Genomic DNA, 19,333 nt, shown 5'->3' with positions numbered 1-19,333 from the left:
AATCACAGTGAATCTACAAAGAAAAAAGTAGAAGAAAGAAGAAAGCTAAGTCCATTAAAAATAAAACAATAAAAAATCTGAGCCTGTGAATAGTGGATCTAAAACAACAGGCTCCTGGAAATATACATGCCCATACAATATAAGTTCCCAAACTTTTCCCACCAAGACCAAAACCTCCCAGTGTGAGATAAAACCAAGATTATATGCAAACTTCAAATTTCAGTGATAAGGTAGCCAGGGAACACGGTAGGCATACTGAGTAATAATTTTGTGTGCTTATATTCAGTAAGCACAAATGTTTAGATAAAATATACTGATGAACCAACTGATCTGCTTTCAGCAAGCAACGCTCAGCAGAGGAAGAGCTCGTGCAGGAAGTCGACGTGCGGTGTCCGGATGTGGACGTGGCATAGCGTTGCAGCAGTTCCGCTGAATGTCCGCTCCTGCTACCAAGAAGGGATTAGTGAGCAACACCCCGGGACGACATTGGCTTCTTAGTTTGTCGGCCTCTGGGTTTCACCGTTTGCCACAAACAAAAGATAGCCTTACTATTTACACCTCTTCGGAGGTAGGTTTCGATGTGAAGCGGCTTCATGTGTGACATCTTTCCCCGGCTTGACGGGGAATCTTGGATTTCGCAATGCCCGCTAATGCTAGCTAACGCTAAAAGGCACGGCTAGCAGCTCTATGCGAAGTAGCTGGCGGCTACTAGCTTAGCCAAATGGTTGTTGCGATTTGGTCACAGCTGATTCAACCACTGTTGCTGTCATCATGAATCAGGTTGCTAACGTTAGCATGCTAAGTTAGCTCTCGTGTAATGAGAGTAGAATGAAATGAAGAAAATTCAGTGTTTCGTCCTTTACTGGCAGATTCACGAAAGTTACTAACGGCATGTTTGAACCAGGTCGCTGTTTGGCTTTGCTTGACGTCTTGGTTATGTTAGCTGACTAGCCTGCTAATTATAATGCGGCACTGCTACGCTCGCAATCTTTTCTTCGGTTTTTGCTGCAGTCACACTTTAATCTGGTATAGTTGGTTCATAATTTGTATTTTTTGACGTTTTAGTCTTCTTTTCAAATGTTGTTCCTTTATATGTTTTGAGTAATTCTGCTTTACCCAACTTTAACCCAGTTTCGAAATTGTGCAACTAAAGTAGTAGATGTGGGTCAGTTAGCAGGCCCGAATACCTGTACGGCTCTTGCGATTGTATTTCTCGTTGTGGCACCTACACTCTTCAATTATTTAAAGGCCCTGCTCGTTTAGCCCTTGTTTGTCTGTTAGATGATACTCATCGTCATATAGGTTAAGACCATACTCCAGAAACCAAGCGTTTAAACAACACTGGTTCACATCTGTTAGGAAGGTGTAGCTGACATGTGATATGCAGGAGTTGATTGCTCAGCTTAAAGTAAACATTTGTGGTTTTGACCCTATTAAAATTTGTAAACTCTGTACCCAAGAAAAAACATACAAACATGTATTAATCTATTAATCTATCATTCAGATTTAAGAAAGTGCCACCTGAAAATAAATCTGTATTTTTGTTTCTATTATGTGGTTTCAGGTTTGGTTAGTGTGGTACAGTGTCTTTGTTCCTTATTTCTTAATGTTAAGTATTTATTCTTACTCAACCTGTGAAAGCTCAAAAAGACTGAATCTCAGGGTGTGACCAAGTCAAATATAAAAAGCTAATAAAGGTATTGACATTTAAGTAGGAAATTTTACTGTCCCAAGATTGCAGGAGCCTGCAGCTTGTAGTCTAAGTCTTTTACACAACTTTCAAGTCAGTTAGCTCAGGTGCACGATGCAGGCAGACTGCTCACAAGGGTCATGTTTTGGTTTGATTTACATTTTCTTTATCCCACCCCCCCCTAAAAAAAAGAAAAAAAAAACGTATTGTCATAAAAGTTGAGTGATATTAAGCTCCCTTGGACAAACCTTTTTCTGAAGCATGGCAGAAGTTATTACCCTTTTTAAGGACAGTTGTTTGTGCCCTCTGTTGTTTATATTTCTGTTGTCTGTTATCTATATTTTGGCAGAGAGCCATATGAGAAAATTCTTCCTGTATCTCAAGGTTTAGCTATCCCTTCAGGCTTACGGAAGCCAATCAGCCTTTCTATAGTAACCTTGTCTCATGAGCTTTCACAACATAGACGTTATGTTAGTAATATCTTGTTTCTTGGCTGTAAACAGGCTAAACAGGTTTAATTTGAAGCTATGAAGTATATTAATATTTTGTCATTTCATTTAGATTTAGGGATGAACTGAGGATGAATGTAAACCAGCACACTCCTATGGCCTCTCCATACAGCCAGCCCCAGCCTGGCTATGGTCAGCCCAGCTTCAGTCCCCTGGATGGGGGATATCCTGCGCAGTATGCACCCTACAACGGCCCTGCTTTGGCCTATCAGCCTGGGGTTCCACCACAAGGTAAACTGCAGCTTTAAAAGAAAAGCATGTAAAAGTGAGACATTTAATGGGACAGATATGAAGCTCTCTAAGCCATAACCTTGGAGTGTCCTACCTGCATCGCATTGTGCAATTACATATGTGTTAGGAAATCACAGCGCCTGTGCATACTAATCTAAATCTTAACTGCCCTTTCATCTCTTTAGCTTCATGCATTACTCTACATCTTTGTATTTGCCCTCTTTCCCTCTTGTATTTCAGGTTATTCTCCTTTCACAAGCTTTCCCTCTAAGGCTGTGGCAGCCAACCCAGTCTCTGACCTCTCCTCTCCTCTTGACTTAGGTAACTGCTTCATCTCATTTTCTCGCTCATTTCATACTTCCCCGCAATCATCCAGTCACCTCAGTATCTACAGGCATTATTCTCTACACCACGTCCTTTTCTCACAGCGTACAAAGGAACAGCTTTTGAATCTCAGCACCCTTGAATTAAATATGAAAGCCAAGAAGATGCTTGTCCTTTTACTACCAGGCACTTGGATTAGACAGAAATATAAGTAATTTTCAAACATGTACGTGAAATATTCGAGGGATGTTCTGGACTGGTGAGTCCTAAGTTGCTGCTTCACTTTCCTTCCTACTGACCCATTTGCTGCTTAACATTCACACTTTATTCTTAAGTGCACACTCAGATACATGTAGTATTGATATCAGCATAACAGTCACCAAGGAGTCACACCTGCTATTTTCAACTTGGTGTATTTTTTGCATCTTGTTTAGCCTCCTCTGCTCTCACATTCTGTTCTCATGTTCTCACATATGTAATTTTATTAGTGGTTTTGATTGACTTGTAACTTGGTTTGCTGCTGTCTTGGCCGGGGCACTCTTGTAAAGGAGATTCTTAATCTCAATGAGGTTTTTCCTGGTTAAATAAATAAAATGAGGAATTCCAGCTGTTAGAGCATTTCTCCTGCATTTAAATATTCCAAAGTGAAGCATATATGTGAACAACAATTACAGGAAAAAGACCAGACTCCATTTTAAACATTCTTCTGAACATCTGCAGTGTTTCATATGTGAACATTTTTTTTATGTTTCAGTGTTGCGTGAGCTGCCACACTAAGAGATTCTTAGCTAGTTTTTTACAGTCTTGTTAACTGTTTATGGTTATTTCAAGCATTGATTAGACATTTGTGTCATGAATGTGACATGACAGCCTGCTGTCCTGGTTTCATGCTCTCTGTGCTGTTTACTCCAGAGGCAGGATCTTGGAATGTTATCAGACAATCTAAAAATGTGTTTGATCTAAATAGAAAACTGCATGAATGTTGTCACATCAGAAAAAATATATATCAGAATGAATTCAGGACTCTTTGTAACTGTTATTGTTTTATATAGTAATCATTTGTACTTTTCTGTAGGCCCTCCAAGGGGTCCTCCAACCTCTGGACCACCTCCTGTTTCAGCATCTCAGCAGTATAATCAGTACACCCACAGTCCAGGCGACATGCAAAATGGACCCCCACCTATGACACAGGCACCATCAAGGTAATTATATGTTAGTTTAATTATGGTTTTATTTATTTTTTATGTAGCAATTCATTCAAATTCTGAATCCTCCTTTCTACAGGTACATACAATACAGACCACTTACCATTTAGTTGAGCTCATCATTCAAGTATTTTATCATGACTGAAATTGCTCCAGGAACTTTTACAAGGAAAAAGTTACCAAAGCTTTAAAACACATTAGCTACTTATTTCAAACATGATTTTTATATTTAACATGCAAATAACGTAATTATATCATGTTAATCCACATTTGCGTGTAATTTACCAGACTATTTTAAATGCATGATAACAAATAGAAAGTATTAGAGTGGAAGGGTGCTGGAAGTCTGCCCTGACTGTGTGTGTTTGTGTGTACATGGCATTTGCTCACAACTCTTTTTTTTTTACAGTTTGGTTTCTCCTTTCATTCAGCTGCTGTATCACTTTCCCTGTGTTAGATCTTTGTCACACACACGTATACATGTAAAATGCCAGTTTAAAATCCCTTTGCCTACATACAGAACATAGGAATTGTTCTCCAGGAGAAATCAAGCTGGGGTAATCAGGTCTTACTTAATTGTGCTTTTCCATTAAATGGTACCGTATGGCATAGTCTGGTACAGCCCGCCTTGTTTGGTTTTTTTTTAAGAGTATTGATTGGTCAGTCATCACCTGTGAGTGAGCTAATCAAAAGCTTTTCTGTCCCACTGAGAGAAGGCAATGTCTGTACTGTAAAACAAAGCAGGGGAAAGCTAAGTCGTCTTGCACCGTGTAATCGAAAACCATCATAACTTTCTAGTCTGACCACAGAAGCCAGCTTTATTGTTTTTATGACTTTTGTGTGCTTGCAGGCCTCCTGTTTCCCAGCCATACAACCAGGGAGTTATGAACATGTCAGGGCAGCAGCCCTCCTATTCACAACACTACGGCCCTCCATCCTCAATGCAGCAAGTTACGAACCAGATGACCGGGATGCACATCACATCAGGACCACCGACACCTGCAGGGCCAGGCTATGGTAAACTTGGGTGTTGCAGCTTATTGATGTGGCTGGAGAAATACATGTAACATGGATGTTACCAAGAAATTAATTGTGTTTACTGTAAATATTTGTCATCCTGTCATCAGTTGTGTAATAAAGCATTATCTCCCTGTCTGCTCTTTGTACAGCTCAACCCCACAGCTCCCAGCTTCCCATCAGTACTGCCTACTCGGCCACACCTCAGCCTTCCTACACCCAAGCTCCTCCCCCTGTTTCCTCTGCTTCTACCCAGCCACCACTTCCCAGTGGTCCTGCAGCACCTCAGCAATACTATGGAGGCCCACCGCCTCCTTCTCAACAGCCATTCAACTCCTCTCTTCCCCCTACCTCTCAACAGCAGTTCACCTCTTCTCTTCCGCCACCTCCTTCTCAGCAAACTTTTCCTCCCTCTTCCTATTCGGGTCCTGTGCATCCATCCAGCCAAGCTCCTTCTCCTCCGGTATCCCAGTCACAGCAGTCTTTCCCTCCACCTCAGCCCCCTTTCTCTTCAGCACCTCCACCTGTTAGCCAACCTTCCTTTACAACAGGCCCACCTCCACCTTCTCAAGGCTCCTTCCCATCTCAAGCACCCCCTCCTTCCTCTCAGCCTGGGTCTTTTCCTCCTCCTGGCCCTCCTCCAACCTCAGCTGCTTCTGGCCAGTACTTGGGCCCAATGCCACCCCAACAACAGCAGCCCCATCCTTCCCAACCATCCCCCTACCACTCAGGGCCTCCTCTTCCAAGAGCTCAGATGCCTCCCACCTCAATGGCTCAGAGCAACCACCTACCTTCAGGACCACAGGGGCCACCAGGCCCTCCTGGACCCCTGCAGCAACCCCCACCTCAGCCTGGCATGCAGACAGGATACCCTCCTCAACAGAATGGTGAGAGAAGAAAAAACCTTTAAATTGAAAATAAATAGATTACTGTTTGTTTTCTTCCAAAGCTCAGCTGTTTTTTGTGCTCTTTCCAGGTGCATTTGGGCAGGTAAGAAGTCCCCAGCCAGGTTATCCAGGTCCTTATCCCGGACAACCAAACTATGGTGCCCCAGCACCGGCACCAGCTCCTGCTCCACCTGCACAAAAAAGACTTGACCCAGATGCTATCCCTAGCCCGGTGAGCTGATCAAATACACATGATTTTTTTTTAATTGTTTTGTTTTATGTGTCAGCCCCTGCTGACCTCTTCATTGAACTGAGAGGTGTTAGTCCACCTCCTTCTGTTGTCTTTATAGTGAAGTTTGATATAATCTTGCGTTCTTAATGAAACTATGTAATCAAAATAGCTAATTTCTATTCATTTTAGTAACACGTTTCATTATCTGTATCTGTGTCTTGACAGATGTCATGTTTTTCTGCATTACATTATCATATAACCATGTAAAAATAATCAGTTTTAAGTCAGTACTATAATCTAATTTAGTATAAAATGGGCAATATCTCCAGTCTTTACTAGATTTTCTAGATCTTGAAATCTGTCAACCTGTTCAAATACAAGAGAAGAATGTAATTTTTATTTACTCAGCTCACGTGACCCTGTTAACAGTGCATATTGATTTGACGGTGATGATATATTTCAACTTTGTACGTAACCTTTTGTAGCTGTTCTGAAATTTATAGCATGTTTTTCAGCCTGCTGGTCAGTTTAAACTTACTTATTGTCAAACTACACCATTAATCTATAACCGATACTACTGATAAGTTTCTGTCTGAATAACAACAATTCTTGCTGCTACATAGCACAGTCTTGCTATGTTTTTTCTTCTCACACGCCTTTTTGTCTTTTCATTCTTTGTATTTATTTTGTCCTGCTTTGCACAATTTGCTGGACAAACAATTGAATGTAAAGCAAGCGTCTGACATGCCGGCTGTGCAGAAGTCCAGACATAGAATAGATCCAGATGCTATCCCCAGCCCAGTAAGTTTCGTGTGTGCCTGTCTCTTCCTCTTCTTTATCCTGTCTTATTTGCCTGCTTGCACTAGCTCTTCCTAGACCTCATTTTCTTCATAACCCTTCAAAGCAAGAGAGAGTCCCGTAACCCTTTTTAAAATGCCTCTTTAAACTGGGACTAATAATCTTAGATACAGAGGTGGGATGGGGGTGTTGAAGGTTGATAGGCTTCTCAAATGGTAATGGAGGTCGTCACAGAACTTTATCTTTTTGTTAGCATTCACATGGATGTTATTTTGACTCTTGCCACCTATCCTAAACTGTCACATAACCCCATGTGGCATGAGCACTCTGCAGAACACCAATTGGTCCCCATAGTTGCTTAGAAAGCACTCAAAGAACACAAGGAGTTTGAGATGTTTGCAAAAGGTATGTATGTAACACCTCAGTACCAAATAATCCTGTATACATTCAGATGTTCTGTGTCCATGTCCTGACTGGCCAGAGCTGTAGTCAGTATTATTTCTGGAAATGAACATTGTATAAAATGATCTCCGTAGGAAGTGTTGTTTTAGGGTTTTCCAACTCAAGTTTGAAAAAAAAAATGTTGCTACCAATTTGTCTTCTTATCAAACACGAAACTATCAACCAGTGAACTTAGAAAGTCTGAAAATGAGCGTGCTACTGAAAATAATCTGCCTAAAAGTACACCTGGAAATCACTAGGAGACATGTTAGTAGCTGTAACACTAGGTGTTAGGGCTGCTCGATTATGGGAAAAATGATAATCACGATTATTTTGATTGAAATTGAGATCTTCATTATTTAACACGATCATAGATAAGAGGTTTGGGGGGGTGACATTTGAAGTGTTTAGTTTACTGTGGTAATGCCGACTAGTTTCTTTCCACCAACCCCCATAGCAATTGTTTGTCTGAGACCAGCAGCTATGTTCTGCTCGGTGTGATCTGGGAAAAAATAGTCTGGAGACATTTCGTTTTCACGTTGAAATCCGCGTCAATAAAATGTAGCTCGACATTTCTATACAGCTCTGGTGCAGCTTTACCACAGGTCCGTAGCGGTGGCGAAACATCGGACTGTCACCACGTCTTTCACACACCCTCACTACACTCATCATACAGGGAAGAAAGAGACAGTCCACTAAAATGGTGTTGAGTTGGCAGTGATGCTGTTTGTCCAAAGTGTTGATGAGATTCTTAAATCCCAGATTGTTCCCTGTGTTAATTGAGAAAAAAGTTCTGTTTATAACGTTTGTCTCTCTGTGACTCTGGGAGCTGGTGGATTATTTAGTTGCGACTCAAAAAAATGGAACATTTTTCTATTTTTTTGTGTTGCGTCTCAAGCCCCCGTGTGCACGTCTGTGTTCACGAACTCAACATTTTACATGCACGACTGTCGCCTGTCGCTTGGCTGGAGGAGGGCAGCGATTTTCGCTTCCTCGCGCAAGTTTACATAGAAAATGATGGAGAAGGAGCGACTCCGCCTCCCGTGTGTCCAGGTGTCTGCAACTCGTTCTGAATAAAACTAAAGCGGTTGTGGGAGGAGTCTGCAGCAAAGCGCTGCAATGACAGCTGCGCTCGATTTGAAAACAGCACAAATCGAAGGACAAAAAATAATCAGACCATTTCATTTTTATGATCGTTCAAAACCCAGATCGTTATTGCGATTAAAATTCGATTAATTTCCCAGCCCTACTAGGTGTCATTACCATTGTCCAACTTGCATCCTTTCGCCCGCCCTGCATGCTCGCTAGCAGCATCTGTCCTATCTGCAGGCTCTCACACTAAAGGCATGCCTCTAAAAATCTTGCTTTGTTACTTCAGAATTTTAGGTTTACACTTTTTGCTGCCTTTTTTTTAAGAGCTTGAACATGAATTTGCGCCCTGTGTAACCTTCAATGTGTATGTTTAGCCTGCAGATGTTGAAGATTTTAGTGTGCATGTGTTCCCCTGCATGGGTGTTAAATGACTGGGTGTTTAGACTTTTTGTGAGACATGGGGTGAAACATGTCACATGTGCTTACAAAATTTCTGAGTAGAGACAGAGAGCTAACCAGGACTATTTTTCTCTCCTTGTCTCTTGTTTAGATCCAAGTAATAGAGGATGACAAAGCTAAAACCAACGAGCCATTTACCACAGGGGTCAGAGGTCAAGCTCCACCACTGGTTACCACCAACTTTCAGGTCAAAGATCAAGGTCTGTTCAACTTCCAAACATTGAAAGGGTAGCAGAGAATAAGATGTGTGTGTATTAATAAAACATTAATATAAAGGACTTTCTTTTTTTCCAAAATAATGGAATTATTGTGTTTTTTGTGAAGGGAATGCCAGTCCCAGGTTTATTCGCTGTACAGCTTACAATATACCTTGTACATCCGATATGGCCAAGCAGTCTCAGGTGCCGCTGGCTGCCATCATTAAGCCCCTCGCCACACTGCCTCCTGATGAGGTGAGTCTAGCGCCCTTTACCTTACCTTTTTCCTTACCCTCTCGCCTTTATCTTGTGCCTTGGTTAAACATGGTTTTCTGTCTGTTGTGCAGCTGTTGCAGCCTGGCACAAAATCCTTGGCATTTCAGCCTTGGTTTGTTCCACAGTGCCATGCATCTTCTGCTGCAACAGTCAGACAGTTTTTACACACACTCAGACTTGGTAAAAGATTAGTTTATGTCTAAGGGATCATCTGCCTGGCAGTTAGAGGCTTGAGTGTCAGCATAACTTTTGGTGCATTTCTTAATCCTGACCACTATCCATTTGGACGAACTCATTTTAACTTGAACCGTTCGGGAAAACTGCAGGAAAAAGTGCTTCATTTCAGTCAGTGATCAAGAAAAAAAAAGTGGCACATGTTATTGTTATTGTTATTCTGTCAGCATTCAGTTTTTAGATGTAGTTATCTTTGTTTCTAGAATATATATAAGCATAAAATATTAACTGAATGTTTGTCAGACTCCTCCATACCTGGTCGACCACGGCGAGAGTGGTCCAATCCGCTGCAACCGGTGCAAGGCCTACATGTGTCCGTACATGCAGTTCATAGAGGGAGGCCGTCGCTTCCTGTGCGGATTCTGCAGCTGTGTCACAGAGGGTGAGTTCATGTCTCTGGACCATTTTCTGTTTTTTTTTTTTCTTTCTAACTGAACTCACTGTGTTAAATAAATTCTTTTGTCCTTCCTGGTCTATTCCCACAGTGCCTCCACATTACTTCCAGCATCTGGACCACACCGGTAAGAGGGTGGACTGCTACGACCGGCCGGAGCTGTCACTGGGCAGCTACGAGTTCCTCGCTACTGTCGACTATTGTAAGGTAAAGTCTCTGATCAAAACAGTTCACTTTTTCCTCTACAAAACCATCTTCATCCTGAATGAACTCATAAATTTAACAGGTGGGAAATAATCAGTGTTTTATTGATAGTATTTGCTGTTATTTACACTCGACTTAAGTATGTTCCTCTCCCAATAGAACAACAAGCTTCCTCAGCCTCCAGCCTTCATCTTCCTTATCGATGTGTCCTACAATGCAGTGAAGAGCGGCATGGTCAGCATAGTCTGCCAGGAACTCAAGAGCCTGCTAGACCACCTGCCAAGGTACTCAAACACACACATGAACATGAGTGAAAGACAGGTGAGAAGCAAAGAGAAGAGGATGGAAGAGAAAAGGAAAATGCTGGGCAACTAAAAATGTTTGAGAATATGGACATAGAAGTAAGATTGTAAAGGAGAAAATGAATGCCAGGAATGATTTATATACCATCCTCTTCTTTATGTCTATTAATGTAATGTGAAATTTTTTTTCCTCCTGCCTGAATTCAGGGAAAATCCAGAAATCGAGTCTGTGGTGCGGGTGGGCTTTGTCACCTACAACAAGGTTTTGCACTTCTACAATGTGAAGTCGAGTCTGGCTCAGCCCCAGATGCTGGTGGTGTCGGACGTGTCGGACATGTTTGTGCCTCTTCTTGATGGGTTCCTGGTCAACGTAAATGAAAGCCGGCAAGTTATAGAGAGGTGGGTAGGACTGAAGCAGACTTTCACATGTAAACATAGACAGATGGTCAGATTTGAGAAGTTATGATAAACTTTTTTTTTATTTTATTTTTTAAGTTTGCTGGACCAGATCCCAGAGATGTTTGCAGACACCAGGGAGACGGAAACAGTTTTTGGACCCGTCATCCAGGCAGGCTTGGAGGCACTCAAGGTAAACGCATTGGGATTGTTTGAGGAACTCTGAAAATAAACCTTATCTAGAATTTGTACTTTTTGATATCACAATGCTGTGATACTTGCTGTTAAAAATAAGCTTGAATCCGCAAAGTCAATCAGGCCAATCCGAATGCATAACAGTACATTTGTACTGTGTCACACTCATGGCAGCTAATCTGATGTTGCTTTCTGTCACATTTTTAGGCTGCTGACTGTGCAGGGAAGCTGTTTGTCTTTCACACCTCTCTGCCCATCGCAGAGGCTCCTGGAAAACTAAAGAACAGAGAAGATAAGAAGTTGATTGGGACAGACAAGGAGAAGGTAAACATGATTTCAGACGGGTGATTTTCAGCTAGCTAACACCTCATGTTATTGTGTTGTTCTACGCTCACTTTTCCTCCTATCCTGTCCTGTCATCCACAGTCTCTGTTTCAGCCGCAGGCAGGATTCTACAACAGCCTGGCGAAGGAGTGTGTAGCACAAGGTTGTTGTGTGGATCTTTTCCTCTTCCCTAATCAGTATGTGGATGTTGCCACGTTAGGGGTGGTCCCTGTCTCCACTGGAGGTTCAGTCTACAAATACACCTACTTCCAGGTGAGCAAAACTCCTCGATTTTAGTTTTTGTGCAAATCTACACCAGTTTTTTATGTAAGCAGCTGTAATGTTGACATTTCTTCTTTTCTCTGAAAGCATTTTGATGCTTTGATGTTGTGGTGTTTTCTTTATCCAGGCTCAGTCAGATCAGGAGCGATTCCTGAATGACCTCAGACGAGATGTTGAGAAACAGGTCGGGTTTGATGCCGTTATGAGAGTTCGAACCAGCACAGGTCAGACCCCAGCCCATCAAAAAAAAAAAAAAACTGTTTCATAAGATGCAAAAAAGAAAACATCTAGCCTAAGAAACTCAGCAAGTGTCAAACGGTTTCACAAGTCCTCGTTTTTCTACTAGGTATCCGGGCGACTGACTTCTTTGGCTCATTTTACATGAGTAACACCACAGATGTGGAGCTGGCAGGTTTGGACTGTGACAAAGCCATCACTGTTGAGTTCAAACATGACGACAAGCTCAGCGAGGAGACCGGAGCACTCATGCAGGTGTGTTAGTTTGTATTTTATATCATTTTAAACATGATTGAGAGTTAAAATACTGCAGATTTTCTTATCAGTTACCTGATCTGACACCAGGGCACCCAAATAATCTTATCAAATAACAGTCCGCAGGATCTGCAGGACTGGTGATTGTGGTGCAGCTTGTAGTGTTTTCATCCAAAACACAATTAAAGAAGAAATGTAAAAACTGTCGGCCTTTCTGTGTGGAGTTTGCATGTTCTCCCCGTGTATGCGTGGGTTCCCTCCAGGTTCTCTGGCTTCCTCCCACCGTCCAAAGACATGCATGATAGGTTAATTGGTTATTCTAAATTCTCCCTAGGAGAGAGTGTGTGTGTGAATGGTTGTTTGTCTATCTGTGTTGGCCCTGCGACAGACTGGTGACCTGTCCAGGGTGTGCCCTGCCTCTCACCTGTTAAAATGCTGGGATAGGCTCCAGCTCACCCGCGACCCGTAATGGAATAAGCGGTCAAGATAATGGATGGATGGATGGATGTAAAAACTAGACATATGTGTCCTCTTTGTTTTCCTTCAGTGTGCTGTGTTGTACACAAGCTGCAGCGGTCTGCGGCGCCTCCGCATTCACAACATGGCGGTCAACTGCTGCTCTCAGCTGGCTGACCTCTACCGTAACTGTGAGACGGACACAATCATCAACTTCTTCTCCAAATACGGTAAGTGGTTGACTGTTGTTCACGGCAGAGTTTGTATAGCATTTTGTAAACATGGTACTTTGCTGCTCCTGTGAAGCTGCAAGTGACACAAGAGTAGAAAGTTATTGAAAGTTGTTGAAATAAGGTGTAAATGTTTTATTTCTGTCAATCGCTGCATTTACAGGGATCACTTTTGATCCAATCAAACTTCCAGTCAGAGTAAAAATGGGTCACGAAAACACTTCAGCTTATCCAATCGGCCTTGAACGGAATGAATTTTTAATCTGATCAAAAGAGTGGAAATTAAAATCTTTCCACAATCCAAAAAAATAACCATGTATCCACTCATCATGTTGACAGTTGACGGTTTTTGTTGTCTTCTTTTTTCCATATTTCCATATTATTCCATGCACATGCCAAATGCATTTCAGTCATATTAAATCTTTCCATCATGTAAACACACAACTGACCGTTAGCTGCCATCTCTGATCAGATTGCTTTCAATCGGATAGAAAAAAATTGTCCACATAAACGTAGATATTATCAAATAAACAGCATTTTCTGATCACATCAACCCAAATCTCATGCTCAGAGGGAGTAATAAATGAAGCTTTCTGGAAAGTTCCCATTTTACTCTTTACACCTTTGCAGTATTAAACACTCTAACATTAATAGGTCTGCTTATTATGAGCGAGTTTGTGCTGCTTTTATTTATTTTATTTTTTTTAAACATAATCTCTCATTTAGATCTTGTTTTAAAAGCTCAGGATGTTTGTCTATGTCCCAAAACCAGGGAACACCAGCTCCACCAAAGTTTATTACAGAAAAGAAATGTTCAAAAGTGTTGTGTTTTTGAGCCATGTGGATATAATCAAGTCTTTAAATGGCCCAAATATTTTAGTTGCATTGCTGATGTAATGTTGGTAGGAGTGATTATCTGGAGAATTCGCTGTTACATGTAAACAGAAACATTAATTGAGTTTATCTGCAACCCATGTCAACACAATAACCAGAATATCTTGCTTTTAATAAGGTAAATGTACAATTAATCAATCTAAGAGTTTAAGGAACAGCACATGAAGTTACTGATTATTTTATGATATTTGTTCCTGGTGGTTCATGACATATGTTTTTGTGTTTTACAGCTTTCCGAGGCGTCTTAAACAACCCCACAAAGGCAGTCAGAGACACTCTGGTCAACCAGTGTGCTCAGATTCTGGCTTGTTACAGAAAGAACTGTTCTAGTCCTTCATCTGCTGGTCAGGTATGGGGAAAATTGCTTATATACAACCTGCACATTATCAGTTCTACAAAAGTACTCGTAGTCGACAGAAATGTGAACTTCTATCCAAATTTTGTCCATTTATCACACAATTTTGTATCACTTAAGTACAGAGAAATCTAAAAGCCCATTCCAAATTAAGCTGGACTAATTTGGCTAATTGGGTAACAATGAACTTTACTTTCCTTGGACTTCATTCACCCTAGTTTACCATTCTTTAGTTTTTATAGTGTCTTACTAGCAGTTACAGGTCAGATGTAGTTGGCAAATTCTGCTTTATTCATTTGTCTGGTTGAGTTTTTGAATCCCTTAATGTGCACGTTTGTGTTTTCAGCTGATTCTCCCAGAATGCATGAAGCTGCTTCCCGTGTATCTGAACTGCGTGCTAAAGAGTGACGTGCTGCTGCCGGGAGCTGACGTCTCGCTGGACGACAGGGCTTACCTCAGGCAGCTGATCAGCTGCATGGACGTCGCAGAGACCCACATCTTCTTCTACCCCCGCCTGCTGCCACTGGTGAGACCACAAACACAGAAACAGACTTTCTCACATGAACGCTTCAAGTTCAAGAAGTTCAAGAACCTTTATTTTCTTCTGTTTTAAAACCAAGACATGTATCACAGCAGATCATTTAAAACCCTAAATGCTGCAGGAATGAATTAATCTTTTAGTCTATTAGTCCAATACCTCGGCAACAAGTACCTGCATCTGGATGGAAACAATCTGAACTGGTCCTGTAGTGGGTGGTCTGAATCTGACAGGATCAGTCTGGCTTTTCTCACTGACCTCATCTTGTGCAGATCAGTGAGGTTATTTAGAGCTGTGCCAGCTATTTTACTGCACACCTGCACAATTCCCAGCAGTTTTTTCCTATTTTCACACATTAAAAGACCAAACCAGCAGATAAAGTTAAAAGTTAATAAGGACTCGATAAAACAAGAATAAAAAACACTCATGAAAGTAAAACCACAAAGCTTCTGATAAAAATACATCCGCTGATGAGCCTTCTTACAATGTGAATCCACATGGGCTTCAAAAGTCATCAAGTACAGTTCCCAGGTACTTGTATCAGGTATCAAGATTATATTTTATCAAAAACTCAGGAGCACTGAGGTACCATATCTCCCCTTGATCTTATCTGGTCATTTTGTGTAAATGACAGTTGCTTCTGTAACTTTTGTAAACATCATTTCTGTGATGACTCACTGTCCATAGCAAAGAAAGCTGACCAGTGGGGACAGAAATGGTTTGCAACTGAATTAAATTAAGAAATCTAACAAAAGCAGACCTTTGCGAGATGCCTCTCAGCTCAAAAGTAAAGGATGGATTATTGTGTAAACTGCTGTTTCTTTAAGGTGTAAAAGTTGCAGCAGCAGATATAATCCAGATGTAATGTTAATTGGTAAGTGGTTGAACAGGATTTCAAATCTATTGTACAATAAATAATAAAAAAAAATCTTCTGCAATAGTAAAATGTTAGATACAGAGCCCTAAATTGATCAAATAAATAAAAAAAACAACGAAAAGCTCAAATGGCATTTGCATTTGATAGCTTGTGAAGATGTAATTAGGACCAACATGTCAGAAATAAAATGATCTGAGCTGACTACACCGTCCCAACTACTCATTTAAAAATGTAAGGAACTGCTTTCAGTGCATCTCTAGAACAATATTTACAGACTTCATCATTTTCCCCCTTTACCTTTTCAGATGAAGTTGGAAAGTGGATCGTTACCGGTGGCAGTGAGGGACTCGGAGGAAAGGTTGTCAAAAGGCGGCGTTTACCTCCTGGAGACGGGGCTCCACCTCTTCCTGTGGGTGGGAGCCAGCGTCCAGCAGGAGCTGCTCCTCAACATCTTCGGCACTCCGAGCTTCAGCCAGATCGACTCGAACATGGTGAGAGGGACTGGATCTTTTTTTTATTTTCTACATTTGACTGTAGCAGACTAGTTTTATTTATTGTGGATTTTGTTTGTGAGAGAAGGAGTTGTCACCATGGTAACAGTAGCTTTAATAAAGAACATCCGTGCTCTGTTTGTTTCTGTTGTTTATTCACTTCAAATGAAATTTTCACTTTTCCAGATTATTTTGGTCAAATACTCAATAGATAACAAATTATCCTCAAGTGTTTTGTTTAGTTATGTGTTTTTTTTTTTTAATCTGTTCAGTCTTTTTATTTTAGTAAGAGTATGAATGTTACTCCAGTGAACTCTGATTTGTGTTATTATGTGGCCTAGGGTACATTTCATTTGTAATCTGTTACTGAGGATGGTATCGTCCTTTTATTAACCCAGCTGGCAAAGTTGTGTATCCTTCCTTAGTTTCTCTGCTGTGTGTTTCAGACAAGTCTGCCTGTTCTGGACAACCCCTTCTCCCAGAGACTCCGAGAAATCGTTGACTCCTTCAGAGCACAGCGGTCACGATACATGAAGGTATGAGCAATTGTTTTCTATACTGGTGTTTTTCAGTGCTGGTCTCCAGGACTCACTGCCCTGCATGAAATAAGGCTCTAAGTTTCCCTGCTGCAACACACCTGACTAAAATGAATGGGTCATTGAGAGGCTGGTGCAGAACAGTGGGTCCCGAGGACCAGGATTGAGATAGACTTTGTATCTCTGTCCTTTTCAGGGCTGCATACCATTTCACTCACAGATAGGTTTTACCAAGTGTTTTCTATCTTCAAATGTTTGTTTTATTTGTTTTTTTTAACACCAGAAAATGAAAGTAAAAAAAAAATAAAATTATTGTAAACTTTTAAGGAAACAAAGGCATTAATTGAGGTATAGCTAATCATAAAACAATGTTTGGAAAGTAATTTTGTCATTCTTGACAGCTCATAGCGTAGATCTACTGAAAATGAATCTTTGAAAAAACCTTTTTTTTTTATTTTAATAGAAAATTAAATTTCTACTTTTTAAAAAAAGTACACAAAAATGAGCTTTTGTGTGTTAGCTTTTTTCACTTAGATTACTGTTTGATTCCCGGTTCTATGATGCATTTTAGCTTCATTAAAGCTCCTCTCTCCTCTGGTTTGCAGCTGATGGTGGTGAAACAGGAAGACAGAGCCGAGCTGATATTCAAGCACTTCTTAGTGGAGGACAAGAGCGCCAGCGGGGGAGCGTCATACGTGGACTTCTTGTGTCACATGCACAAGGAGATCCGCCAGCTTCTCAGCTAGGCCTCGTTAATCACACCTTCACCTCTGATCCCCACCACAGACACACCTCCACCCAACCCTGGTCACCTTTCACCCTCCCATGTGAAAGGAAACGCTTTATTTCCCCCTTCTTTCCTCCTTTTTTTTTTTTTTTTTAATGACCTAATAAACTAAGCTCTCCTTGCTGTCTGTCAGCTGAGCACCAGAGACCAGCTGGCGGATCACAGCATGTCTGATAGTGTGTAAGAAGTGAGATTGATAATGTGATCTTAGCAAAGCTTAACTCTGCCTCAGATCTACTGCTCCCACACAGCAGGAGCAGAATAACTGACAAGGAAGGGTAATGTATATACACAAGTGAACAATTATGTATGCAACAGACAGAGTGATGGAGGTGGCTGGTGTTAACTGTAGTTGCTGTACTGTCTGTATTATTAGCACTGAAAGGCTGTTTTGGGGGGTGCATAAACAACTCTAATAGCAAACACTTTTTATATGATTGAATCCCAATACAATGATGGACATCTATGTATGAAAATGGAATTAAATAAATGCTGTTCTATCTGTCTCTTATCCACTTTAATCATGGCCTTAGTACCTGCTCCCCATGCTGCTCCAATCATCCATAATGTGAGTGTGTGCTTGTTTTCAGATATAAGGATTAGCCCAGTTTTTATCTCCTGCTATGTTTCCAGGTGTAACGTCCAACTCAAACTTAAATACAGAAAGCATTTACAGAACAGTTTTAAAATAAATAAATCTGGTTTCACTGGAAATGAGTCTACATAAGACTGATGAGTAATCACACATTTTGATATGTTAATTCCCTTTAATGGTGCAAACATCTGGCTCCGTTTGGATTCAGATGAACTAGATGTTCATTTTAGATTAAAAACTCTGAGGCATGGGAGCTTTTCTTTTCAGCACGGCAGTGATGGAACACCTCTAATCGTGAGTGACGTAGTGCTGCAGACTTTATATTAATCAGAAGAGTTCGTCTCCTGAGCACAGAGTGACAACAGATGGTTGAACACCAGGTCATGTTTGCAGGTTTTGAGTTGTTCCCCACTGAAGAGTTGAAAATGTGTTCGGCGTGTAAATAGAATATATAATCTGTACAGAATTAATAGAAAATAACAATTTTAACAGCTTGCCTGAGCAGCTGTGGTCGGTTGATGGTTTCTCTGTCACTATTAGCCAAAATATAAAATCATGGCTTTTACTGACGAGAGGAAGATGGGCTTTTTATTATGTTTGTGTGAGTGCAAGATGTGTGTGTGAAAGTGCGGTCGGTCCTGGTGAATTTCTCACGGGGGAACAGAGGGATCAGCCAACACACGAACACACATTACTCTTGAGATTAAACGCTGTTTTCATTTATGACTTTTTCTTTTTTTTTTTTTTCTTTTTTTATGTGACTTTGTGTTTGGTGTGTGTGTGTGTGTGTGTGTGTGTGTGTGTGTAGCCCTCTGTTCCAGCTTTGTGTTCACTGATTCTGATTGACCCACCGTCTTGACTGTAATTTAATTTTCTCTTCCTTTGACTTTTTTTTCATTGCCTCTTGGGACTGCTAATAAAATGATTGTTAAAAGTGAAACTTTGCATCTTTTTTCTCTCCTTTTATATTTATATATATATATATATATATATATATATATATATATATATATATATATATATATATATATATATATATATTTGATTTATATGAAGACCAGGGAATGTACTTTGCATCCTCTACATAAGGTGAATTTTGTCTTGAGCACAGCATTGAGTGATTATAATTTTCTGTGCATTCCTTGCTATGATAAAGAAAAAAAAGTGATTCATGAGTTTACATTCACATTTAATCTTTTAGCAGATGCTTTTATCCAAAGCCGCTTAAGTGCAAAAACAACATTCAAGCTTTAGATAAGGCATGTTTTTTCTATAGCACATTTCCCACACCTGTTTCCGTTCATAAATCAGAATTAACTCTGAAGCGAGCGTACGTGAGGGAGCGCCTTGCCACACCCTTGTGGTGGCCACAAAAGGTCAGTATAAATATTTG

The 19,333-nt window shown here is 40.7% G+C and overlaps 1 protein-coding gene across 3 annotated transcripts; it reads left to right on the top strand.

The window, feature by feature from the left end:
• Window positions 1-370: 370 nt before the first annotated feature.
• On the top strand, window positions 371-18,875 carry sec24c (SEC24 homolog C, COPII coat complex component). Of its 3 annotated transcripts, XM_041974725.1 has the most exons (25): window positions 371-568; window positions 2,252-2,430; window positions 2,671-2,751; window positions 3,830-3,956; window positions 4,810-4,976; window positions 5,129-5,863; window positions 5,953-6,095; window positions 6,828-6,896; window positions 8,977-9,085; window positions 9,210-9,337; window positions 9,836-9,974; window positions 10,078-10,193; window positions 10,350-10,474; window positions 10,700-10,891; window positions 10,988-11,081; window positions 11,291-11,407; window positions 11,510-11,680; window positions 11,817-11,913; window positions 12,036-12,181; window positions 12,729-12,867; window positions 13,992-14,110; window positions 14,463-14,642; window positions 15,837-16,022; window positions 16,469-16,558; window positions 17,164-18,875. In XM_041974725.1, exons 2-25 carry the CDS (start codon window positions 2,271-2,273, stop codon window positions 17,302-17,304), a joined length of 3,771 nt encoding a protein of 1,256 aa, XP_041830659.1. In that variant the 5' UTR covers window positions 371-568; window positions 2,252-2,270; the 3' UTR covers window positions 17,305-18,875. The 3 variants fall into 3 exon arrangements, with proteins under 3 accessions (XP_041830659.1, XP_041830660.1, XP_041830661.1); XM_041974726.1 differs by lacking the exon at window positions 6,828-6,896 and having other exon boundaries at window positions 372-568; XM_041974727.1 differs by lacking the exons at window positions 2,671-2,751; window positions 6,828-6,896 and having other exon boundaries at window positions 373-568.
• The last annotated feature ends 458 nt before the right edge of the window (window positions 18,876-19,333 follow it).

This window comes from Melanotaenia boesemani, chromosome 21 (genome assembly GCF_017639745.1).
Source record: "Melanotaenia boesemani isolate fMelBoe1 chromosome 21, fMelBoe1.pri, whole genome shotgun sequence".
NCBI classification, from domain to species: domain Eukaryota; kingdom Metazoa; phylum Chordata; class Actinopteri; order Atheriniformes; family Melanotaeniidae; genus Melanotaenia; species Melanotaenia boesemani.
The sequence above is the reverse complement of the archived record's forward strand: the minus strand, read 5'-3'. Positions and strand labels throughout refer to the sequence as shown.

Excerpts from the sequence above, each read along its gene's own strand:
- sec24c (XM_041974725.1), top strand. The coding sequence starts at position 2,271 with ATGAATGTAAACCAGCACACTCCTATGGCCTCTCCATACAGCCAGCCC. Across the intron at positions 3,957-4,809 it reads ATGACACAGGCACCATCAAG|GCCTCCTGTTTCCCAGCCAT; the intron begins GTAATTATATGT and ends GTGTGCTTGCAG. Across the intron at positions 12,182-12,728 it reads AGACCGGAGCACTCATGCAG|TGTGCTGTGTTGTACACAAG; the intron begins GTGTGTTAGTTT and ends GTTTTCCTTCAG.